The 26,632-nt window shown below is 44.8% G+C and overlaps 1 protein-coding gene across 1 annotated transcript; it reads right to left on the bottom strand.

The window, feature by feature from the left end:
- Positions 1–14,430: 14,430 nt before the first annotated feature.
- On the bottom strand, positions 14,431–26,431 carry STC1 (stanniocalcin 1). The gene is made up of 4 exons (XM_079139053.1): positions 26,175–26,431; positions 24,071–24,213; positions 23,149–23,360; positions 14,431–17,561 (listed from the first exon to the last, which is right to left on the bottom strand). Exons 1-4 carry the CDS (start codon positions 26,290–26,292, stop codon positions 17,291–17,293), a joined length of 744 nt encoding a protein of 247 aa, XP_078995179.1. The 5' UTR covers positions 26,293–26,431; the 3' UTR covers positions 14,431–17,290.
- Between the last annotated feature and the right edge of the window lie 201 nt (positions 26,432–26,632).

Genomic DNA, 26,632 nt, shown 5'->3' with positions numbered 1-26,632 from the left:
TCCTTGTGTTGACCTCCTCCTGGGACACCAGTCTGGGGAGGACCTTGAAGCTAAGGATTATGGACTTGGTGTCATGATAATCAGCTCTCTCATAAATGGGATGAAGAGCTAGATTTTCAATTGGTGTATTTCCACCAATCTAACCACATTATTCTCTAACTATTCTAAAATTTTGAAAAATTTTAGGAGAAAATGATTCTCCAAAACACAAATTTTCTTAGTGTCAAATAACTTTGGAATTAAGCAGGCCACTGGGGTCTCTAGAACGTTGAATAAGGAAGTCAGGACGAAACTCAATGCCCCTGGGCTTTATGATAATCTTTGGTTACAATATGCTTCCTCTTAAAACCCAAACTTTACATTGATTAAAGATAAACTTTCCATGCTATGCTCTGGAAGACTAACATTAAGTTATATCCCCAGCATATAATTTGAGCTTTAATTGACTCAATCCCATAGGTATTGAAGCATATTTAGAGTAACTTCTAAATAATAATCTGTAGACATGTCTTAGGGTATACTTTTAGTATTCCCATCCAGATTATCCCAATCAATTGGCAGGTTTGATATAATTTTCTGAAAATTGCTGACCAAAATCAAGACTAGGTTCCAATTGGTTATTCCACATTAAATGATGAAGGTTGAGTCTGAAATAGATGAAGAAAGAGAAAGGAAGGGGGCTAAGGACCTTATTTACATGAAACATAAAAGATTCATACTTTTGGAAGTATGACTTCCAAAACACTTTCTTAGAAGTTATGATCTAACTTTTTAATAACAAAAATTATATTTAGTTCAGTTATCAAATTTAGTCCTAAGTTTCTGTTTGGTTCTTTTATGATTTTGTGCACGTGTATGCATGCATTTGCTTTAAAATAAACTCTTTTAATTGCAAAAAAAAAAATGCTTCCTCTTATTTTCTAAATTTTCACTTCACTCTCTGAGGTTGGGATGTTTTAGAACTTCCCAAAATGGGAAGAGAAAGCAGCCTGGGATTTAGGCATTGGTGAGTTTATGGAGAAGACAGTCTTTTTTCACATGATGTGGTTGCTGGGGGTGAGGGCGATTCTTGGTGTTTCTACAATTCTGCCACCGGGAGTGTAGCTGCCTATATTCCATAGACTTGAGAGCAGCCCTATATGGGGCCATATAGGTGATCTTGGCCCCTGGATGCTCACATTCGGCTGTTTGACCTCCTCTACATTTCCTTTTTAGAAAGAGTGACAGGCCCTTTCTCCCTTCTGAGCATTGTATACTTCCTGGCTGAGATGAGGGATGGAGCCTGCAGGTGGCTTGGGGGAGCCCCTGTGGTCTCAGGCTCAGCTCTCCAGGCTGCAAAGGGAGGATTCAGCTCTACCCCAGTGGCCAGCTGAACTCAGCTCCCCTCCTGGGCTCTGGGCGGAGGATCCAGTTCTCCTCTGCTTCTGGGCTTTAGGCGGTGTCTTGAGAACTGCATGTCTGAGAAAGAGGAAACAGGTGGACACCACGTGCGCTGGAGGAAGCCCAGGGTCACCAACCCACCCTGGGGCCAGGAGGTGATTGCTCCCTCTGGAGAATGGTGTGTTAATCATCAGATCACGGAGATGTCAGGCAGCAGAGAGTGGAAAGTCCGAGTCAGGGCTCGTTAGATTTGCAGCAAGGAATACTCTAGCACCAGTTAGGATCGATTTCAGTCCTTCTTCTCCTCAGCAGTAAGTTAGATGTGGGAAAGAACTGAACGTGTAATTCATGCCAGGAGAATTATATTATACTCTTACTTCCAAGGTGCTTTCCTGGAGCCCTGGGACTTATAGCTGGAAGAGATCATCGAGTCCTTGCCTGGTGACTAATTGACTTTCCATCATGTTTATTCAACCCTGTTAGATTTTATGGAGAAGGGAAGAGACCTGCCCAAGATTGTGGAGCATGGAGCATCTTTGGGCCAGAGGGGACCCTGTCCCAGGCAGCAGGTGCCCATCCCCACAGAGCACCCTGGAATTCCCAGCTCCTAGAAATCTCTGTGATGACTATGATGATCAAAATGAACTAAGGGCAGGGCAAATAACTGGAAATAAGAATTTCAACCATTACATGTTGTTTTCCTATTAATTTCAGAGGTAATTTATCTTATATGTATGGTCTTTAGAATTAATGAGCACTTAGATTTCTAACCCTCCCCCTTTTGCTGCTCTACCAAGTTTTATTTTATTGTTATTTAATATTCTGCAAACGTTAAATATTCTACAGCTTCTATATCTTTGTTGGGGATGCAGTGTGGGTTTAGCAGAAATAGACATGGGTGAAGTTGAAGGCAGCCCTGAGGCTCAAAGCTTGTCTTCACTCTTGTTTACATCTGCAATTGCAGGTGGACTGTGTACTTTCTCAAAATTTGTTTTCTTATCTGTGAAATGGGCATTTCCATGGGTAACTCTGAGGATTGAGATGATACATATACTTAGCATGGCACCCAGCACATCATAGGCCCTCAATAAACATTATTTCTATTTAAATCCTAAACTGAGTTCTTAACATAATTTTCTTCCACTTATAGGATATCCTGTTATCAGCATAGAACTTTTTAAAAAAATAACCAAATAGTTATTACTTTGTAAAATTGAATGTTCTTGCTTGTTGCCTCATATATTGTATAAATGGAAACACATCTGTATTTTAAATGAAATCACCTGGTGTTTATAGCATCTCTAGGGTATACGAAGGACTTTTACATCAGTTTTGGTTAATTTTATATGATCATTAATTTTCACAGCACTCTTATGAGACAAGGATTAGACATATTGTTCATGAATTAATGAAAGTACAGAGAGGTTTAGGCACTTGTCCAACATCACAGAGAAAAAGCAGTCACAGCCAGGAATAGTATCAACATCTCCAGGCTGCAGACTCGCTGCCGGCTTGCTCTCAGCTGACCGTGAGCTTGGCGTGTGTGTTTTTTCTCCCCCTTGCTAGAAGAAGGAAGAGCACAGGCTGATGACTGAGAGTTTCCTAGAGGAGGTGAGAATGGAACTGGGTCTTGAAGTTTGGGGACATCCCAGCCAGTGGAGTGAAGTGGGGAGGGGGCCAGAAGCAGGGACAGGTATGAGGCACAGTGCGGCATCAGAGAAAACGTGAGGTCTGGGGGTCAGAGGGAATTGGGTCCAAAGTGTGAGCAGACTTTGGTCTTGCAGAGTCTAAGAGCTTGATCAGGTCCCGGGACTTATCTGGACCTCGGTTTTCTTGCTTGTGAAGTGGGGCCAGTGCAACTTCTCTGTGTCCTTGGGACCACTAGGCAGCACGTGTGAATGCTGCTGGCAAAGGTGTCCCGGCACGTTCTCCGTCAGTGTTGATTTTGGGTCGTTTCCTGCTTTCCCAGTGCTGGGTTTCCTAGGTAGGAGGGAGACAGGAGAGAGGGGAACACTCTGGTGGCTGCTCTAACCTCTCTCCTGGCCAATTGCTCAATGCTGAGCAGGAAGAAGCTTCCTCCACAGATGCGCACGTTCCCTCAGGGCAGGGGCTTGGTGTCTTGATTACCGGAGCTTGCACACCGGGCTAATGACCAGTTATCTTGCACTTGTTAAAACCCAGCCTGGGGATGTAATGTGATGTCAGTCCCTCCTCCTCTCCAAGGCTGAGGCCCTCATCCTCCCTCATCCTGTGGTGACGAATTCAGCCTTTGGTGGCTTTGCTCATTTCACATGAGGTCTTGTGGAAACCTCTGTATTGCACTAGCTCAGGGGTCTTGATGTGGGAGCAGCCAGGACTTGACAGTCATTTGCTCCCATTAATTATATGCGTGGTGTGAACATGTTTCAGCTCACGAGGCCTCCTCTCACCCCAAGCTCCTTCCTCAGATGACTTTGGAACCCCCCATCCCGTCCACCTTGGTTTTTTTCTATATTTGTTGATCAGCTGCTCTGCCTCTGGATTCTGATTTGTGCTGCAGGAATTTTGTCTGTGGGTTTGAGCCTCTGGTAACAAGATGGAAACATCGTTCCTCATCTTTAATTCCCAACTTTGGTCCTTGCATTTGGTCTAGAAGTCTCGCTGGGTTCCATCTTTTCTCTTTAGTAACCGAAAGTGGTCTTGACTCAGGTAACAACATTTGGGTATCTGGCACTGGATGTTCGGGATTCCTTTATTCAATTTTTAGCTGATACCTGGATCCAGACCTTTTAGAGGTCAAACTCTACCTGACTGACCCAGCTGGCCAGAAATTCCTCGTTGGAATTGCTTCTGGACTCCAGCTCATGAACTCCAGCAGAGATTCTGATTTAGAAGGTCAGTTATGGAAGTGGTAGGAATGAAGGATAGCTAAGGGGCAGCAGAGCCTCAACCGGCCTGGAACCACAGGTGCTTCTGATACAGGTGGCTCATGAATCACACGCTCTGAGCAACACTGGCCCATACTGAAGGCTCTGAAAGTCTGACTTCCATGTAAAGAGATAAATTGTCTTGTTGGCCAATAGAGATTTAAACCCACACGGTTTAAGACCAGGTAAGAATGACCTGTTTTAAATCAGAGCTTCTTTGGAGACAGAAAACAATGTAATATTTTAAGGAGTCTAAATGTTCTCTCCCTAAGTTTTTCTATCCTAGGTATTTTGCTTGATTAGTTGACTACAGAGGAAACTTGGAGGTGAACTTCAGGCCATGCCTGTTCACATTACTTTAAAATTTGAATTTGTTCAAATCTCTTTTTATGGACTTGTGCCTGGGCTTCCAAAATATAAAGTGTCTTCTCATCAGGGACTATTGTCTCTGTCCCCTGCAAGCCCTGCCCTTAATCTCCCCATATTCCAGCGGGCTCCCACTAAATGTTAATAATGTCCTGCTGATAAGTACTTCATGGGCGATCTTTCTCTGAGCTACATTTTTAGAGGGAGAGATGAAAGGAGACTGAAAAATTAAAATCAAGATAAGCTGTCTCTCCCTGGAATGTTCTTAAGAGGATGTGGTCATTTAAAAGCATTCTCCCTCTTCTCTTCAGTGTTTGACATCTGAAGTCATAGCAGATGCTATCACACCTTGCTTTATTAGCATGGCTACAGTCACCTGTTTCAAAAAGCCCAGGAGCATTAACCTGAAATGAAAAGAAAGTGGCACGAAAGAGAAGATAAAGGGAAACTGGCTTTTGGCAGCAGGAGAAGTGGGCTCCCCGCCAGCCCCCTGCAGCTACTCTGTTAAGTGGCCCTGCAAATTTATTTTACAGGGAGATCATTTCCACTATCTGAGTGTACTGAGGCTGTTCAGGCAGGCTCCAGAAACCCGGTTACATTATATAACTTGAGGCTCTTCCATGAGAACTTGGGAAGGCGGTGGGGGGCTGGGGAAGGGTGAGCTGAGGAGATGAGAGGAATGGGCTGTCTTTGGCATTCAGCAGGGTTCGTGGAGGAGAGTCAGAGGGTTAAGGAAGGTTGGGCTGAGGAGGGTGCACATGAATGTCACAGCCACGGAGCCCGAGGCCGCAGGCGTGTGCCGGCAGAGCAGATTCTCTAGGGCCAACCAGGTGAAGCAGAGCTGGGAGCGGAGTGCGGCTCTGCAGCAGCTGGTAGAAGCCTCGCAACATGGCGCCAGGCTTGCACCTACCCTTTTATTTCTTCTTGTTAGAGATGAAACGTTTCTAAAAGATGGATGGGGTGGAGCGAGGTAGGGGAAGTCCCTTGAGGTGGGATGACCTCAGAGCCCAGAGTTGCACAGCACAGATTCCCAGTGTTGACTTCATGACCCAGTGTCCTGACTCGGGCGTTGGGGACTTGTGCTCTGTGTCTCTGTTGGTTGTCACACAGGGGCTGTGGCTTCTGTGAATCTTTATTTCCAGGCCTGCCGCGTCCCCCTGGAGTCCAACAAGGCAAGAGGTCTTAGTTCATCAGTGTTACGACGCTCTTATTCAACAGAACCAAAACTGACGAGTGGGTTTTTTCATCCACAGTGGGCAGCTGGATTTATTCTGGCTTCTGAGCCAAACTTCCCTGGCAGCCAGTGACCTGGCAAATGATTGCTTTCATCATAAAGCCCAAGAGGGACTGGGGGAGGAACAAGGTCAGGTGTGAATGGATTGACCCATCCGGAAACCCGCTCAAAATACCACACTGGCTTCATCGTCATATAGAAGGGGCAGCAAATTAGCAACCTGGCACTAAAAATATAAGACAAGATTGTGAACTCTTATCATTCTGTAGAGGTGAAGGTGGTTACTAATCCTGGACTGTGATTAGTGTGGAGCTTGGCACTTAGAAGGAGCTGGGTAATTCATGTTGTATGGATGGCCTTGACCTTGAATTGTGTGATTTAGTAGGGTTCTTGGAATAGACACATAATCTCTTAAATATTAAAATTGGATGTATATATGAATAACTGGTAATCAAATATGATGGGAGTTCGCTACTTTGAAAAGGGCTTTTATATTAATACATGTGGGGAGAATGTGGCATTGCTATTTTTGAATCCTTTAAGGCCAAAGTATAATATTTTTATAATAAATAGTTACTGATAGATTGAAGGCCTGATTCTTGATGTGATTCCTTAAAATGTTATTTTTTGTCTTCTACAAAAATACAGTGCTTTATAAAAATCCTGGAAAAAACCAAAACATAATCAAAAACCAAAAGCAAACCCAAACTTAAAATGGCAAGTTACTCTATGAAACAAAGACAATTATTACTAACATTTTAATATATAGTTCTAGTCTTTTATATATGCATGTTTATACACGTGTATATATTTTTGCAAAATATCATATCATACATTTTGCTATAATCTTTTTTCACTTATATGTATATGTATATAAATTCACTTTTATCCTTTTAATGATTAATTATTATTTAATATAATATCCTAGTTTCTTTACTCAGTATTGTTGCAAGTATAAATTATTTTGATTTGTTTGGTAACACAGGTTTTTGTGATAAATATCTCTGCAATAAACCTTGCATATGTATATTGTCTTCAACTAGAAGTGAAAATTTCTAGAAGTGAAAATTCCCCTAGAATTTGTAAATTTTAAAACACTGTGCAGTCCTTAGTAGAATATCCCTCAAAAAGTACTCACCGTTGCGTTCACATCAGCTGTGTAAGTCTTGTTAAAACACCATACAACTCTGAAAATTATTATTTAAAAAGAAACCTTTTCCAAATAGACTGGTAAAATACTATGTGTCTTGAGCCACTTAAATCTGCAATTGCCAGTTGTATTCGTTGTTTTGTAACTTGCTCTTATTTCCTTGACTGATTTATCTACCAGAGTGTTTATGCTTAGAGATAGATAAGGACCCTTTTTATCTTTTACTTGGTTCTTCTTGTTGTCCCAGAACAAAATCTTCTGAAAAGAGAATGACTACCTAAAATTTAACTAGGACACATTACCATTCAATTAAATTAAGCAGATATTTACAAAATATCTAGTTGGTACCATGCACTGTGTTAGATGACAAATGTACAATTTTGAAAGACACTGACTTGACTCTAAAAATCATACAGTCTAGTGAGGGAAGAAAAGGTGATTTAAACTCCAATAGATACTTGGAAGCAGGTAGAATGTGCACCTAACCCTGTCTTAGGTAGTCACGGGAGGCTTCTGGGGTGAAGAAATGAGTTTACGGAATCCCAGAGAACAAATAGTAGTTAGCCAGACATAGAAATATGTGTGTATGTGGGCATGGGTCTGTGCAAAGAAGTCTTTTTGGAAATAAAGTTGTTCTGAAGAGTGGAACTTTGGCTATTTTAAGATTTTGGTGGCTGTCATACATGGGAGCAGTAATCCTCCAGTTCAACATGTGGGTCTGAAACTTCATAGAATTTTCAGGGGAAATGCAAGAGTTATGAACACATACACAGCCATTGCAGTATGGCAGTAGACAATCACACCCAAGGAAAGTACATAAAGACAAAGAAAAGGGTTAGGGCAGAAAGGTGAGGAACTCTGATGTTTAAGAAATGGGAAGAGGAGGTAGAGATGACATGGAACCTTTAGGGGAGGAAAAGTGTTGACGTGGAAAGCCTTTTAAGGAGATCAGCACGTTTATAGTGCCAAAGGGCACAGATTAATCAAGGAGAGAAGGGATATGAAGTCACTTTTGGAAGTGAACTTTGTTTTTGGTTATTGTTTTTGTTTTTAACCTGGTGATAGGCATTTCATTTAGGTGTGTGTCAGATTCTAAGGGTTAGAGATCACGTGGGAGCTGACAAAATGAAGAAAAAGTGAATGCCGACTTTGTTGTGTTCACTTTGTTGTGCTAGAGAGCAAACCCAGGGCCTCACGTTGCCTAGGCATCTCTTTAAGGAGGACTGTTGTGAAGAGATGAGACAGAAGGATAAGGAGCACCTGAAGGCTTGTGATCCTGCCCGAGGGTGGACACGATTGGGATCTAGAACTCAGGTACGCTCGTTAGTTCAAGACAGCAGGGAAGATTCTGCAACTGTTGCATAGGAGAACGATGGTCATGGTGTGGATAGGTATGGCGATAAGGAATTGGGACATCTTTCTTGTGATAGTTTCTGGTTTATCTTCTCGGTAGGAGGCAAGATTTTCTTGAAGAAAATTGGAGAAGAAGGGAAGTGACTGGGTGGGAGGTTTGAATTGATTGAAGGGTTTAGTAGTTGCTATGGAGAGTAGAAAAGGGAGTTGGACAGGAATGGAATAGAAGATTCCCAGCCAGCGCGAAGGGTCCTTTTGTGCTTGAAGCTGACAAATTTTAAGTGACACCGAATATGTTCATGGCTTTCTGATTTCTTTTCTGTAGCTGAGAAGGCAGACTCCAGGGGTGAGATTTTTCCAGTTGGGTGTGACGGAAGATTGATGAATCAGGCTGTCTGAGGGCAGTGCAGTAGAGGGGGGGCATGGGTTCAAGGCTGGGCAGGAGGATATGGCGACAGAAGGGAGTGGAATGATCAGAAGGATGCAGAACAGCCAGCGTGAGCTTAACTGGTGCAGTGCAAATCAATGAGGAGGAGAGCTGTAAAGAAGGGGAATTGCAGTCAGAAGGGAAGATTTCACATTTCAGGTACTAGAATTGTGTCAGTTTCAGAAAACGGCACTAGTCAACCTATTTAACTGGTATGACATGATCAATGACCAATCAGAGTAAACAGCCGGTATAACCATAAGGTTTGACCCTTCTGGTTCCAGCGTGTGGCTCAGGGGTACAGACTGTCATCTCTGGAGTTGAGGAGGGATGAAGTTTGAGCCCTGGATGAGTCACTCCGAGGAATACTGAATTTTCCCAGTCTTACCATGTGACTTGGGAATGAAAGGGAAAAATCATGAATTTGATATTGTCATCATTGATAAATGAGAGGTAATTCCTGTCATCATCCCAAGGCTGGCATGAGGGCAGTGATAAAAAGGGGGAAGGCCTCAGCCGATGAGAAGTTTTGTTGGACAACAGCAGAACCACAGTGCAGAATAGCGCTGGGAAAGACAGGTACTTGGAACCCACCAGCCAACCTTGGGCATTGGAAGAACCAATGACCATTTGGTCTTTGCCGGGGGGTGGGGGTCAGGTTTCAGTTAGGACAAGAAACTGCGGGGGGGATTTTAAGAGATGTGGAAGATTGTGTTAGTCAGTTTTCATCACTGTGACCAAAATACCTGACAAGAATGACTTAGAGGAGGAGAAGTTTATATTAGGGTCACAGTTTCAGAGGTTTCAGTCAATGGATGGCTGACTTCATTGCTCTGGGCTGAGGGGAGCATTATGGCAGAAGGGTGTGGTGGAGGAAAGCGACTGAGCTCACAGCAGGCAGGGAGAGCCAGGCACTAAATATATAATCCCCAAGGCATGTCCCCAGTGATCCACTTCTTCCAGCCCTACCCCACTTGCCTACAGTTATCGCCCCCAAATTCATTCGATTAGTAATCCATCAAGTGGTTTGACACACCGATTACAGCTCTCACAATCCAATCACTTCCCCTCCTGCCTTAACACAGGAACTTTGTGGGGGCACCTCATTTCCAAACACTAACAAAGAAACATAGCTGACCTTCCAGGTCCTTGGCTTACTCATCTGCAGAGTCAACCAACTGGAAGTTGAAAATATTAATAAAAGAAAAGTTGCATCTGTACTGAATAGGTACAGACTTTTTTTTGTCTTTATTCCCTAAATAATGCAGCATAACAATGGTTTACATAGCATTGACACGGTATTGGGTGTTATAAGTATTCTAGAGATGATTTATAGCATATGGGAGGATGCACATGTTTTATACAGATAATACGTTATTATGTGCAAGAGGCTTGAGCATCCACAGATTTTGCCATCTGAGTGGGGGGAGGGTCCTGGAAGCAATCTCTGTTGAATGCCAGGAGATAACTGAAGTAGAATGGGCAGTAGTGGGAAATCAGGGAGGGGGAAGCAATATGGGAAGGTGCAGATGGCAGAAAGCCGGATGATTGGACAGGCTTGTATTTTGAGTGGTAGCTTTGTACCACTAGGATACAAGGCATGATGGGATTAGCAAGATGCAAGGTTTCCAAATTATTAGTCCTAGTAGGTTCCTGATGGATAGAGAAAGGGGAGAAGAGGAGTCCGGGCCAGTGTGGAGGAGTGAGCTATGGCCTGAAGGAATTGTGCTTCCAAGAAATCCCAGGGCAAGTGAGCAGGCTGTTGTTGGAATTGGTTTCAGGGCTTTGACCACATGTTGGAAACAACTTCAGTCTCTTGTGGGACATATACTGTATCTGGTTTTCCTGCAGCAGAGTACACCTGCAGTGTGACTTAATTGTGCTAGAGTTGAGAACAGCACTCTATCCTCAACTGGAAGCCACAAATCCCTTAGTGCAGAGGGGGGGCAGGAATGCATTTAATTGGCAGGTCAGGATCTGAATTAGTGAGTTCTCAGCGTAGCATGCTCACATCACCCATCAGGCAGTGTCAAGTAGCTCAGTGTCAATGCTCAGTTGATTCATACTCAGTAATTGGGCTTCACTTAGTTGCAAAATAAAGTGATATGCATCGCTCTTCACATTTTGTAGTACTGGTGGTGGGCCTAGGTAATATCTCTCCCTGGCCTTCAAGTTCTTCCTTGGGGGAAAAATAATCAAGGGGCCCTGAGTAATAATGTGATTCACAGCAGAACTGGAGCCCAGAGAAGAGTAACTAGTGAACGGAGGGGCTTTACACCTATGTGCCAAAATACTTAAGTGTAGAAGGAAATGTGATGTAGCCTGATGAACAGATGGTCACATTCTCTCTATGTCACCGCTCTCTAGTATGATGCCTGGCATAGATTTAGCAAATATTCTAAACATGTTTGTTGATGAGTCTTTTGTTGCTTTGCTCAGATTAGCAGAAGAAAGTAACAGCAACTGCATACCTTTAACAGGGCTATTGCCAGCAGGAAATGTAGTTTCAGAGTGTTGTTACAAGCTGACAGATTTAAGGATACCTGAAATTCATTTTGGGGAGCTAGTGTCCAGAATTAATTACTTTACCCACCATGGCCACAGGCCCTCCATTTCCTGGCAGACTCTGCTATTGCTGCTAGGGTCTCAGATCCTATGGGAAGAAAGTTCATGGATTAATTGGTGGTGGTAGAAAGAATTCATCCATTTATTTCCTCCCTCCGTCCCTCCCTCCCTCCCTCCCTCCCTCCCTCCCTCCCTCCCTCCCTCCCTCCCTCCCTCCCTCCCTCCCTTCCTTCCTTCCTTCCTTCCTTCCTTCCTTCCTTCCTTCCTTCCTTCCTTCCTTCCTTCCTTCCTTCCTCTGCTCACAAATGCTTAGTGCATGCTGGTTAAGCATCAGATAGATGACTAGGGCTTTCCGTGTCGAGAGCAGGCTGTGGTGCCATTTGCTGCCTGCTGGGCCAGACTGGGGAAGGCTTCCAGAGGGTGACATGGGCATTGGTGAACAAAAAAGAGTTTTGGGGAAAAAACTCTTCATTGGAAGGAATGATATGTGTGAAGGTAGTATGTGGAAGTAATGAGGCAGAAAAGGTCATGGTGTCTGTGGAGGCATAATGAGAGGTTAGTTCTGACAGAATCCAGAGGGCATGCTGGAATAAAGAGCCCATACTTCACGTGGCTTACACTTGAAGTCAGGAGGCTTGATTTTTGTCTTTGAAGCAACAGGGAGCTACTAAGACTAGGAAGGGAAACCATCCAACTCGCACTTTAGCAACATCCCTGTAGTGGTTGTGTGGAGGGCTCTAGAATTGAGGAACCAATTCAGAGACATCGCCACAGTTGGGACCTTGCTACTCTAAGAATCCTGCTTGAAGCAACAGCGTCAGCACCACCTAGGAGCACATTAGAAATGCAGCATCTTGGACCTTACTTGGGAACTAAGTCATTCTAATACCATCCCCAGGTGACATGAACAGCCATTCTGAGAGGCCATGACTTAAGAAATCTTCTTTAATCATCCGCATCTGATGCTATCCATAAGGATGGTTCGTCATGATGTTCATCTGGACCCCCTAAGAGGAGCAAGCTGAACTTTACTTCTCTCGTACTACAGACTTATAGGCTATTCCATGATCTCTGTAACCTCTTTTCAGAAAGGTAGACAGAAAATTCTTCTAAAAAATTAATATAATTCAATGCTGTGGAAAATTCTACCATTTGGGACCAAAGCTTTTCCAAAATGCCTTGGTCATGGGTTGTTAGTATACTGGCATCTGTGTTCTTTTATTTCTTAAACTTGGTGATGGGATGCAGGTGTTCATCGTGGTATCATTTGCTGCTTTTTGTCTGATGCAATATTTTATAACTCAAGTTCATAAAATCTCGATTCAATGGTAGTGTGTAGTGATCCGCAAAAAGAGAAAGAGCAAGAAAAGAATCCAGGCAAAACGCTGCCTCAAAACTCATAATGAGGTGGGAGAGGACTCTCCATGGTTGTGATGGCACTCAAGTCCCTGCTAAAGGTCATGTTTGTTCAGTGCTCAATCAGTACTGTTCTGGGGACACCTGCTATATGCTAGGCACTATTCAAATGCTTTATAAGTAACACATTGAATTCTTAGGCACTCTTGGAGGTAAGACATATTATTTGTCCCTATCTCATATAGGTATTTTCACAAATGCAAAACCTAAGGTGTGAAGAGGCCAAGACTCTTGGCCCAGAGCAGCAGAGTTGAACTCAGGTCACAGAAGTTCCAGGTTTAAGTCTTCTAACTCTACCCTGTGGCCTCAAGTACAGCCTCTATATAAAGAAATATTGACAGAAGGATGAGGATGAAGGACAGTAATGAAATGAATGTCCTTTTTTCTCTTGGCCGGGCCAGAGTCAAGCCAATGAAACACATTTTTGGCCTTCCTTCAAGTGGCAATGCTTGTTGTATTGGTTAGTTGCCCCGTGCAAAGCTGAACTTGGGAAATGTTGTTTAGAGCCTGAGATGAATGGTGTTGAGAGAAACACACGTCTGCATTTGAATTTAAACCATAGGAAGAATCCACTGATTAGAAAAAAATGATGTAGGTCTCTCTTGAAAAAATATTGCATCCCAGAAACCCACCCCCTTTTCTATGATCCTCCTTGGAGGCCCAGCTGTCGGTCTGGTGTGAATCCCTCTCCCACTTTCTGAGATGGCGAGTGTTTGTTCTCCTTCTATCTGTGGTGGTAAGGCTGGCACTGATGCCCGTGGGGTTACGTGTGTATTGGGAATGTAGTAAGCTGCTCACTTATCTTACCTCCTGGGACAGCTCTAGAGGGTCACTGGCACTGTCCCCATTTTACAGGGGAAGAAAGTGATGTATTCGAGATTAACAAATACATCTGATATCAAGCAGTTAATAAGGGGCAGAGCCAGAATTTCAGCCCCAGATATCTGACTGCATGGTCTCTCTTATGGAAACCTCGGAGCTGTCTGCTTTTCCTGTCACGTGGATTCGAAAGTCTTTCTCCCTCTCCCTATGCACTCTAAATAATGTGAAGTATAGAGCGTGCCATTTTTGTGCTGGAGACACACTGGTGAGTGAGTGTGCACCCTGGCCCTCAGGTGCTTCCAGTCTAGGCTAAAGGGAAGATCGTCCAGAGAGCCAGGACAGCATAAATGACCTGGGAGGGAGAAAGAGCACCGTTCTTTCCAGTACAGCCTGTGGGGCTGGGATGTGGAGAACCTTGAACAGAGAAGGTAGAGCTGTGTGGCTGAATTGCTGAGGAGCTTGGAGACCAGGAAGCTTTTTCCAACCACGTAAGGGTGTGGGTTTCATTTTTATCAAGAGGGTAAATGGGAGCCAGTGAATGGTTTGAATGAAATATGGAAAATGGTGCTTTAAACTCTATTCATGAACATTTTGACACTTAGTAACTTTAAAGAAAATGAATCAGCCAGTGACTTCATGCTAGAAACTCTCACTCAAGAAGTATTTTTTTTTTTTTTTTTTTTTTTTGTGGTGCTGGGGATTGAACCCAGGACCTTGTGCTTGTGAGGCAGGCACGCTACCAACTGAGCCACATCCCCAGCCCCAAGAAGTTTTTAAAGAATAACAATGAAAGACATACGGGGGAAACCAATAAAATGTAACATTTTATTATTATTTTTATCTTAGAAGGAATTCACCAAAGGCTTCATAATTATGCTATGGCATCTTTAATTATAAAAATAAGCAAATAAAATAACTTGCATCTGTCATTACCATGATATGTTTCATAACCTTTTATATGCACATGGAGCTTAAAAATGTAATTTAACAATAAATAATGACATATACCAGATATGCTCACTGTTTATTCCAGTACTCAGCCAAAAACCTAAATATCATTTAAATTATAAATACATAATGCAAATATAATGGCACAAAAATGTCTAAAGTGCAACCAAATCACAATAGAGGGATCATGCAAACTGGTCTAGGTCAGCCCCCGAGTCACTCTGTGATCACAAGATGAAGCTTTGGAAGTTTAGAGGCAGAGGGGGCCGGGTGGGGAGGGAGGAGCAAAAAACTAGCAACATTGTGAGAACTGCTTCTTTCTATAGGTATAGATATATGTATTGTGGATACATATATAAGTATCACTGTGGGGAGAAAAAGGGGTACCACGGTTTGAAGAGGTCACAGGAAAAAAAAATGAACATAAAAGAGAGAGGAAAAATTAAAAAAAAAAAAAAAAAAAAAGAGAGAATCTACCAGACTGAAATCAAAGAGAACTTTTTGCTAGGAATCCTCATGAACTACTTGTCACTTTGGGGTCCTGGCTTTGTGGGTTTGCAAAATGGACACAACACACACACTTTATCAGCTTTTCTGGTTGGGAGAAGTCAGCCTTGCCTGGGGTGGGCGGTGGGGGTGGGAGGGGGAGAGTCTAACTTAGAATATGCTCTACCTGATTTCCAAGAGGCTAAGGCAGTGTCCATTTGTTTGGGGACCTGGGGATGGGACAGTTCTGAGTATAAAAATGCCCTCGACAATCTGACGTCAGCACGCTTGGAGGCTGTGTGGGGACAATGGCGAAGCGGCGGTGCTGCTGCTGCTGCTGCTGCTGGGTCTGCCGCCTTGTTCTTGGTCCTTGAGCAGCACGTTACTGGTTTTAAAGGCTTTATGGTAAAGTTGTATTGCTTTTCATTTTTCTGGAGAGGTACCCTTCCTCCTCCCACCAGGGTCCCTATCACTCGATTTGGTCAAATCTTGAGTTTGGCCTAGTGAGAGTCAAGCACCAAGAGTTTCTACGCAAGCGAGATTGGAGCGGCCCCTGCAGAACTGCCCCTCCTCCCTCTTCCTCTCTCAACATTGACCTTTGGTGGGCAGTGACGCTCATAAGGGACTGTTGGGTTCAAGGACAGTGACCCTGAGAAACTACTGTTGTTCATAGATAGGCGAATCATTTGGCTTTGGTGGTCGCCATCTTGTAAACATCACGGCAAAACGATCAAACCACCAGCTCTTTTTCCCTCTTTCTATCTTTTTTTTTTCTTTTTTTTTCTTTTTTTTTTTATTTTAACGATCCTACAGAGATGGTTCAGCTGCCAGGACTACTTTGGCAGGCAGCGTGCTACAGGACAAAAATGTAAGAGGAGTCTATTAAGGCTGGACAGCCCAGGGTTATTTATACTCCCTTAGCCCCAAGTCCCCCGGACTAAAGACCCAAAGGCTGGTTGACTCATCCCTGATTGCTTCAGTGGGAGATCCCCCACCCCATCATCTCTGCCAGAGCACTGGGCACAGATGAAAGGCGGGAGTCAAGAACTGCCACTTCCCAAGGTACAGCCGGCCTTATCACACCAAGTGGTCCAAGCCCGAAGGGATGCTCTTTTTGGTTCCTGTGATTACCAGTTGGATGTGACAGAGCTGTTTCAGGTTAGATCTAAGTCAAGTGTAGCCTCTGGGTTGAGGTGGGCTGGGAGATTAACATCTTACCTGGGGTCCTTCAGATAAACCTGTTGGCTTTTCCTATCTCATATAGGCCCATCTTAAGTTTCGATGTTGAGTTAAAACTACTTCTACCCCCTTAGTTATAAAAAAGGCCACAAGGAGCATTTATGTGGATATCTGGAAGTGAGATAGTTATTCCATTCCCAGGAAAAGAAAAATAAAGCTAAGTTACAAAACTAAATCTATATGCAATAAAGTTATTATATACTGCTTTGTTTAAGCAGAGTCCTCTGGAATTTATGTACAGTACATTAGTTTTCAGCTATTTATATTCCACAGTTAGACCTTAAGATTCTCTGGTTTTAAGACAATTGTTAAAGATACTTTTAAAGCTCTGAGCAGTTACAGTACATAAAGATGTTAGCTTTTTGTTTTTCATTAGATGCAAGAAGATGCAGGCTCAAAGCCTGGTTGGAGAGCCAGACTTGAGCAATTTGGTAAATGTATCGGAAAGGAAATTAGACATTGGAGGATCGAGACCATAAGACACTAGCTCATTAGAGATCAAGAATTCAAACATGACATTCATATTCGTCCATGGCCAGCACAGATTCATAACACGAATTCCATTCAACATCTTTATGAGCATTTAAGACATGCATTTAAATAAAGTTGTTTCGTATCAGCTAACTCTACTGGGGCAACCATTCTAAAGGGCTCCACATCTTCAAATTACAATGACGGGGCAGTTACATGAACGCTTTGTGTCTGAGGGCAGTTGGAGGGGAGCTGGGAAGAGAAGTGGTTGGGGAAGGTGATGGAAGAGGGTATGTTCTGCGGAGAGGTGGGATGGTAGCGTGGATTCAGTGTGTGGGGACGCTGTCATGGCAGAATGTTGGATACTGATTACAGAAGCCTAGTTTCATGCAGTTTTCTTTAAGGGGGATAGAAAATAGGAACTACTTTAAAAAAAAAATCAAACCAGGCACAGTACACTCAAAGTTGGTGTGTCAACACCCCAAAAATGATACTAGTTTGGTGAGGTTGTGAATACTTCTCCCTGGTTACGCACTCTCGTGGGAAGTACGTTTGATGTGGGAGGGAGAGTCCCCCTCACCTCGGAGGTTCCTGAGGAGGACTTTCAGCTTCTGTGGCTCACTGGTGCGCCTCCTGTTGAAGTCGGCTCTCGGGTGGGTTTGGGCACAGTGGTCCGTCTGCAGGATGTGGAAGAGGCTGGCCATGTTGGGCCCAATTTTCTCCATCAGGCTGTCTCTGATTGAGCTAACTGTGTCTTCGTCACATTCCAGTAGGCTTCGGACAAGTCTGTTGTAGTATCTGCATTGGGAAAGAGAGTGCGTGGGACAGTCATCCGTGACAGCCAGGTGAGACCCAGGTAATGCCCGTCCTGATTGGTCAAACCATGCAAACATAAATAGTTCATCACCCATAAATTTGCTTCCAAGTGTATGAGCTCCCTGGGTTTGCTATGCCTTGTGAAGGAATTGGTTTTCATGTTTAGAATTCAGGAGATTTAGATCAAGACTTTGAATCGCAGGCTGACTGCACTGTCTGAGTTTTTTAGAAACAGAATTTTAATGCTAAACGGGACCTACGGAGACCATTTAGGGGTCAGTTCAACTCTTTCATTTTGTAGAGAAGAAACTAAGGTGAGAGAACCCAAGAGATTTGCCCAAGGCCACAGAGTGAGTTAATGGCAGAACTGGGACTTAGTCAAATGTAATGAATACAACAAGGTGGGCTGAACACTCAATCCTTATATTAATAGTTATGGCAAATGGATTTATAGTTATTTGGATGCATTTTCCTTCTTCTTGGTGGTGCATGTGCTCGGGTGTTTGAGATTGTCTTCTGACTGAATTTCCCTAGGCCCCGGTCATCTTGTGGTTCATATATTTTTTCTAGGAAATCTCAGCCAGTCTTGATAAAGGCTTCTATCGACTGATTCCATTTTCAGGCTTCTGCCAAAGGTATCTTTCAGCCAGAAAACCAAACACAAAGCAACGAGGATCTTTCAGAGGAAAGATGATGGTCCTTAAGATTCTTACCTCTGTAATTCCATGAAGCCTCTTACTGCCCTGGCTCCTGCTGACCTCTTCCTTTTTCCGATGTCCTATAGACATTTGGCTTTTGTCACAAACCCAGCCTTAGCTGGTTTCTTGATCAGTATTTTTCCCCAGATAAGACTGAAAACTTATAGAAAGTGGGGTTTGTCTCTTGCTCACTGTAGATTTTTAAATTTATTTTGTGGTCATTGAGGAAATGGGACTTTAAAAACATAATTCTCTCCAATTAATTGTGATTTCCTGAAGCAAAAATGATCTGTCGGTGTGGTAGATTTTATAAGAAATCTCATGTTTAGTATAAATCACCTTCATTTTGGAGCCAAATCCCCCAAAATGCAGCTAAATATTATGGCTCAGAAATCTAGTCTTTAGAGAATAGAAATTACTCATGCTATTCTTTTGGAAGACAGTGCAGGTGTATTTCAATTTAAGTTGGAATGTACCTGCTCCCTTTTGAGGTGAGAGTTGTTCAAACCCATTAGCTCCGTGTTCACTAATAGGCTGTGACTGATCCGCGGTACTGTGTGGAGAGACCTTTCCTCCAAGGAGCCTGAGATCTCCAAGACCACAGGATCGTCCATGAAAGGAAACCTGTTTATTTTCAACTTGCCTCCCAGAGCATAAGATTGCACATCTTTCCAGAAGGACTTAACCCCAGAGAGGTCCTTTGAAGGATGGACAGTAAATAGAGTGGAATGTGGGTAATGAAGCCAAGTGGTCATCCTTCCGTGGGTGAGGGATTGAAGTCGGGGGTGGAAAGAGAGTGCAGGTCGGGGTTGTAGACACAGTCCTGGCTGGACCCTCTCTCCTGGGACAATTACATCCAGCTGTGAGCAAAGCTGGGATTCTCTGGCACAGGGGAACATTTTCCAGCACTTTGGAATTATAAAGCTCATGAGTCAAGTAGCCCTTGCTTGGATGGAGAAATGGGGAGAAAACTGGTTTTGGAAAAACTGAGAACAAACTGTTTTGTGCTGATAGCTTCAGATAGCTACATACACGTTTGTCTCTGGGCATCTCCTAACTTTTGGTCCTCTGGATTACTGTGTCTATTTCAGAGGGCAGTTAGGTCTGGGAGGATAAGGCCCAGGAAGGACTTTATTGCTTGGAAGTTAACCCTTCTACTTTAGAAAGAGCTATTCTTGCCAGATGAGCCCCCAAATGGCTGGAAACAATGATCTTCCCTTAAAAAGAACAGAAAACCCTTGTCTGGATGAAGAAGTCCAAAACCTTAGAGGAAATGAAACTTCGATAGCTACCCTTGTAGGATTAGCTACAGTGCCTGCTGTCTTTCTCTGAGGGCTCCTACCTGAGTGTCGCTTTCTCTGCTAGCCCAGGAATGATGCCCTGTGACTGACCATCCTGCATCTCCCTTCCTGCTTCCCTGATGGAGCTTTGTTAGCTCAATAGAGCAGTTTGGGGGAGCAACAGCTGCTGGTGCCTTGAGGTCAGCAGGGTTAGCCCTGCGCCTCTCCATTAAGGCTGGGATATGACATTTACTCTTGGACTGTGCTGGTTAATGAGACACCTCTTTCCCATTGGTCACTGAGTGAGACAGATTATTGAAGAGGTTGTGCCACCAGCAAAAGTGGACTCAACAATGGTTACATATTTAGCGAGCACCCTCTTGCAACAAGACTTATTGTTTCCATAGCTATTGGGAGGACTTTTCTTTTAGGGGAGAATGTATGCAAATTTAATTGCTGACCATTCTGGTGCATATATATTCAATTATGCCTGGTATTCTATTTTTGGATTGTGGCTATTTCTTGCAAGATTTTCTGGCTGCCACTTTTGAAGTAGGAATCAAAATAGCTTGGCTCAAGGCCATGTGAATTCTGGAACCAACTCTTACTCACAAGCTGTGTGACCTTCAGCAGGTCACTCCTGTCTCTGAGCCTCCGATCTTTAATCAGAAAAATAAGGCAGTTAGTCTAGATTAATGTCATCTTTAGCTATGGCATTTTATATTCCTAGGGATTCCATACATATTTTTCTTCTCAATTGGGCAAAAATAGTGCAGCTGGGGGTTAAGCCCCTCCTTTGTAGGAGGAGCTAGGACTTTGAGAAGATTCCTTTCTTTCTCTCCATGGCCTTTGTGGTGGGTGGAGGGGCTGTGCTGCGAAGACCCAGTGAGCCAAGTGTTCTGATCCCTCAGCCTGAAAGGTCCTTTTTAAGCATGTTTCTTTCTCCCCACTTTGAAAATTCCATCCCTGACTTTTTTTTTTCTTGGTAAAGAATACGATCAGATATTCTCCATAGCTACTGTTTCAGCCATGCCTACCCAAATACACACACACTGCCTAGGAACGTTCTGTGTGAGGGTTTATAAATAGTCCTTTGTTTCCCTTGATCAATATTATTCTTCTGTTTCCTGTTCCCTATCCATGCCCTAGAGAGTTGGACGCTTTGTCAGTTTTCCCACTCTGGATCTGGGTTGGTCTAATTGGTTCCCAAGCCTCCCAGCTGCCTGATTGATTCTGCCTGCTTCCCTGGTCACTGAAGGCACTGTTTGCAGATTCAGCCAGGGGACACTTCAACTACCTTGCCTTTTCTAGGTGCATCTGGGTCAAGGAAAACTCCCTTGCTCTGACTCCTGGTCCAGTCACAGGCTTTTAGATTCTCCCAGCCTCAAATCTCATGCTAGATAAGTCACAGGAAGGTGGAATGAACCTGTAACTACTTCCTTTTGCAATTCTGTGCCAATTGGCACCAACTTAGCGTGTGTCTATGGTGGGACAGAGGCTGGGGAAGCAGGATGTTTCAGGAGGGTGAGGAGCTTAAACAGAGCAAGTCAGGCCCAGCTTGGAACCGGAAATCTCTACAGCCCTAACCAGGAATAATATTAGCCCATTGCAGTGCAATATTTGGAGGAAGGTAAGGGCTAGCAGAGAGGGTGGTCTTCCAGAACAGGCCATTTGTTTTCCTTACCCACCTTTCCAATTACTACAAGTTCCCTAAGATGAAAAGGGGAAATCAGAAGACTCTTTTTTTTTTGGGGGGGGCGGGGTGCTGGGGATCGAACCCTGGGCCTTGTGCTTACAAAGCAAGCACTCTACCAACTGAGCTATCTCCCCAGCCCCAGAAGACTCTCTTTTTGACCATTTTCTGAAGGTGTTGAAAGATAAGGTAGCCATTAAAAGGAAAAGTGGTCTGGTTAAGAGCTCTTTCCACGAGTCTCTTCTTGGGAGGGTTGGTATCTCGAGTCTGGTATATGCACCCTCCTTCCACAGCACCTCTCCCTTCATATGGAAGATGCTGTGTCAGTTGAAATGATGTGTCAGGATTGTCTCAAAATTGGTTTCATGCTGTGTAAACTTGTGACAACGCCATTGCTGCCCCCTCACCCCCATCTGCTGCAGGAGTACATAATTTGTCCCTAGCCACTGCCGAACAAAGGAGTCTCCATTTCTTTTCCTTATGGTGAAGGATGTCTCTAACAAATAGCCAGTTTTCATCCCTACCCATGCAATGAGTTATCTTCCTAGGAGAATTTTAAAACCAAGGTTGATATAAAAAGACCAGCCATTTGAGAGGCAGGGTAGAGTTGATTTTCCTATTTTGAGACAATTGGTTAGAACCCTGGTCCTTGTTTGCTTTTGAGGGCCAGACAAATGATTTCCATAAATTGACATGCAGTTCTGAAGGGCATTAACCCGGAGCTAAGACTGAATCAGAAATTTTATGGAGTTTTATGTTAGGGACTTTGTCTCCTTCCGTAAGGAAACGCCTGTTCTGGTCTTCCACTTGCCTACGTGGACACAACTAGCTCACTCATAAGCCCCAGAAGCGCTTGACTGTTGCCATTTTCTGAAGAAGGGTGGTGGCACCTGGCTAGGAAATTAATCAGATAAGTCTGTGATAGCTCTCCGGGGACCAGAGTAAGGCAAGGCTGATATTTGTGAATCTGAGCAGATTTGGCTGAAGAGTCAATGAATCATGGAACTTTGGGAATGCGAGTCCAGTTTTAGGCTGAGGGCCGTCACAAGTAGGCTGACCTTGACTGGGCTACCTTGCATCTCTCCCTGACACTCCTACCATATGCCTCAGTTCCTGCTGGAAGCCTTTGCAGGTCACCCACATGAAAGCAGGAGGCCAGTCTTCTCATGTGCTGGGACTTCACCCCTGGCTGGGAAAGGCAGTGAGCTTGGGAAGATAAAGGCATGATACTCAGATATTATGAGCTCAGTGGCTTTGGGTCTCGTGAGAACACTAAGACAGGGATGCACTCTGGTTAGCCACTAGAGCTGCGTCCTGGGAAATCTTGGACTCAAAGACTGGGCTAACATAAAGCCTGGAAGGGAACCTAGGTCATTTTGCTCTTCACCGAGCAAATCCAAATGCCAGGGAAATGAGTTGACTAATTCTGGGTTAGCCAGTGAAATGTCTGACTGGGCTTGGGACTGATTTGAAATCCATGCAGATTTAGTACAATCTGCATTATGATATTTGACCAAAGTTTTGATCCTGGCCAATTATACTGCTGCATGGTTATGGTTCCAGCCAAATCTGATGTCTCAAAAGGTGGTTTCCAGAAATGTCACCATTTCCCTCAGGGTGATGGCAACAAATGGACAAAGAAAATGTACCCAGGGATCTGCAGATGAAGCTTTCTGTTAGCTGCATGGAAAGACTTTTCTATAACAGTGGGGGGAAAAATCCAAGCTGCTCAAACTGTCACAACTCATCACAAACATATTTTTCCTGCAAAATCTGGGAAGACTGTAAGCTAAAATAAGAGCATGACTGTGGCGATTTAACCCTTCCTCCCAGTCTGGCTCTGCCAGCCCCCTCCCCTCCCCTCCCCCTGATGGCAAAGAAGTGGACCGAGTTCATACCTGTTGGAGAAGTGATTGGGCAGCTGCACGACCTCAGTGATGGCCTCTGGGTTCCGCTTGGCGACACTGCACACATTCAGCTTGCTGTAGCACTCTTCCTGCACCTCGGCAATCATCCTCTGGAAAGTGGAGCACCTCCGAATGGCCAGGAAGACCTTGGAGGTGACCCCGTTGGCAATGCACTTTAAGCTCTCTTTGACGAATGCTTTTCCCTGCCGAGGAGGGAGGATAGGAGAAAGAGCTTAGCTTGGACGCACAGAAGAGGTCAGGGGGTGCAGCGTGGGAATCTTCAGGGGGCTTGTTTTAGCTTTATATCACGGCCATCTGCGTATCCTCACCAAGAGAAGATTGCATGCCATGGCCAAGAACGTAAAGAAAGAAAGAAAGGAAAAACCCCTTCCCTTAGAGAATCTTGAAAACTGAGCTCCACAGGAAGGAAATAAGAGGAGACGAGAGAGGAGTCATCATCGACCACCCTGCCTCTTGACAACTGTCATTTTGTCACACTCCAGTTTTAGATTCTTGGATGGAGACTTTGGTCATTTGGGTTACAAGCCAGTATGGCAGGTCACACGGCAAGAAGTTCTTTGTTAGAAGAACATTTTCTTTTCCTCAGAATAGGAAAGACTTCTCTGCTCATCCCCCTCCTCTTAAAAGCCAGCTTCTGTCGGCTCCTTACAGGCACACCCTGGGGTGGGGGTAGGGAGCGTGCGGGGCTGAACCTGTTTCCTGACCCAGGCTGTGCATGTGTGTGTGTGTGTGTGTGTGTGTGTGTGTGTGCACATACCCTGAGATGGCAATTTTGTATAGGGAGGCTGGGAAGCAGGGCTGGTTCCCTACAGGACTGGTTCTTCAGAATCATAGTGGAATACTCTGTTTAAAGACAGTCAGCCCGAGGGCGCGGGGGTCAAGGTCTTGTTACCTGAGTGTCAAATTTAGCAGCGCTGTACAAGAAGGATTTACAGATGTCGTACATCCCATCAGTATCACAGGTAGAGTTTTCCAGGCAGGCAAAAGCCCCACAGCCAACCTGCAGAGCACTGTTGAGGCAGCGAACCACTTCAGCTGGAAGAGACCATCACATCCGTCAGACAGAGAGGATGCCGGGTGGGGTCGCGCCAGTGCAGAGGCAAAGTTCAAGGCCAAGGGATCTGAGGAGCTTATCCTAGAACTCTGTTCTGAGGACCATCACATAGACACATTTGAAGAAGCTCAGGGGTGAGAACAAGGATGGGCAGGACGTGTGCTTCTGAGGGCCAGAGCACCTAAGGCCAGTGAGTTCCCCGGGGGAGGGGGGAGCACGCCCTCTCTGCCTCACCCTCACGCGCATTTTGGTGACTGAAGCAGGGCTGGGGTCCCGGCCATGCACAGTGCCTTCCAGCAGCTCTGTGGGATCAAAGGCCATCGCCTGGCACTTGAAGTGGCTGGTGATGGGTTTAGGAGGTGGGAGGGTCTGGTTTCCACAAAATGCACTCTAGGGTAAAAAGCATGGGATTTTTAACCCAAATGGCAGAGAAGAATTTGCCAAGAGGCCACTTGGAGGGAGACCCTTCTGATTTCAGGCTTTTAACTTACCATGATATTGGCAGAAAAGAATCTCATCTGTTCATGTTCATCCCAACCCCCACTACAGGTTAGTGCTTAGAGGTATGTATAATCTCTCATATTAAAACCTTTTTTTTTTTTTTTAAGAGAAACACAGGTGTGGAATAACAAGGCCAAGGCACTCCTTGTGCAAGACTGGAAGAAAACCGCAAAGAGCTTGCATGAGGCTTTCTACATTCTGGATAAGATCTCCCATAAAAGTAATTTCTCTCCCACAGAAGGGGGGTGTTCTGGCAGGCAGCTCGGCAAGAAATGATCTGTAGCCTTCATACCGTAGGATTCTCCTCCGAGATCAAAAGCGTGGATCAGTTAGGCTTCCCCACCCCCTCTCACCACCCGCAGCCTCTGGGATGTTACAAGTCATTTCCCTAATTATATATTTCCACGGGTTCAAATTATAACTTTGCTTTAAGCAGTTTTAATATGCATTAGGGCTGCTATTGTTTTAGGCAAGCTGGAATTGTGAATCACGGCATCTCTATAGCAACTAAGTACAAAAGGAAGTGAAGCAAAGCCCTCCTCTCGGCAGGGACCTGCTCTTCCAAGGGGAGCACGCTCTGCAGCATTTTGACACCTGCGATCCCATCTTTGCTGACGGTTGGGGGAGAGAGGGCTGAAATGGAAGAGCAGTGAGTTGGGGCGACAGGGGCGAGGAGCTGAGGTCTCAATGCAGGCTTCCTGACGCCCCTTTTCTTTCAGAGGCCGGGATCATACACAATTAACTGCTCTGGGAGTCAGGATGAAAGTGAGACCTTCCCCTTGGAGAAACAGCTGCTTCATTTCACAAATATTCTTTTTCAAGGGGCTTTCTGGCCACGGGCTGTCTGCAAGGGCAACTGAATGGAGCCTGGGAGAGAGCTGGCAGGGAGTGAGGGAGCGGTATTGGGGGTGGGATGTGGAGGGTTTTCTCTGAATCCGCCCTGGATTTGCAGACTGGAGGGCTATGGATCCAAAAATCAGTCTGAAGAGGGAGCTTCTCTGTGTTCTCTGAAGAGGTAGAGAAGTCAAGTTAAGGGGTCTCAAAGGGGGAGGGGGAAGGACAGCATCAGACAAGCCCCGTCTCACCTTAAGACCAGCTTCTGGAAAGTGTAGAGAGTGCTTTGAAGCATGCCAACATTCAAGCCTCTCCCCCGCCCCCTCCCCCCAAGAGGGTACGTGCCAGATTTCAGGCAATCAGGCTAGGCTTATGCAATGAAATACCCTCAGCAGAGCGCCCCGTTCCTTCGTTAGTTGCATGCAATTTATTAAACAAAGGAGCTTCACTTCCTAAGGCTATTGGATTACACTGGCAGTTTATTGCCATCGGGCACGAAGCACATTTATTATCAAGATCAGCCGCTACAGACACAGTTGCAAAAGTGAGAGAGAGGCAAATGAGGACAGCTCTTTGGGGGAGAAGCCGGTCCTGGGTTTGCGCTTACCTGAGTTCTGAGCTGCCACCCGGGATTTCCTGGGGCTCACAGAGTCATTCTGCTCCGCCTCATGGCTCCCAGCAGCACTGATCACCAGCACCAGAAGCACTGCTGAGTTTTGGAGCATTCTCTGAGAAGTTTCCGCTAAGTTGTTAGGTTTTTTTTTTCCTCCCCCCCTTTCCTCTTTCCCTCTCCCGGCTTGAGTGAAGATGTGGAGCTGGATATACTGAAAGCTTAGGTGAGGATTTGATGAGGATTTATTTTTTTTTGTTGCTGCTGATGCTGCTCCTGCGGACCCTGCTGCCACCACTGGCTCCTCTGCTGCTGCTGCTGCTGCTGCAGTCGCTGCTTCTTGCACCTCTGGCTTTTGCAAACTGGGGGCCCAAGAGCTGCACCCAGGGATTTTATAGCCGTTCTTATCGGTCCTCAGGATCAGGGACCAATCATATGCCTCAACTGGTCAACTC

This window comes from Sciurus vulgaris (assembly GCF_902686455.1).
Source record: "Sciurus vulgaris genome assembly, chromosome: 5".
NCBI classification, from domain to species: Eukaryota; Metazoa; Chordata; class Mammalia; order Rodentia; family Sciuridae; genus Sciurus; species Sciurus vulgaris.
This window is presented reverse-complemented; position numbering and strand designations above follow the sequence as displayed.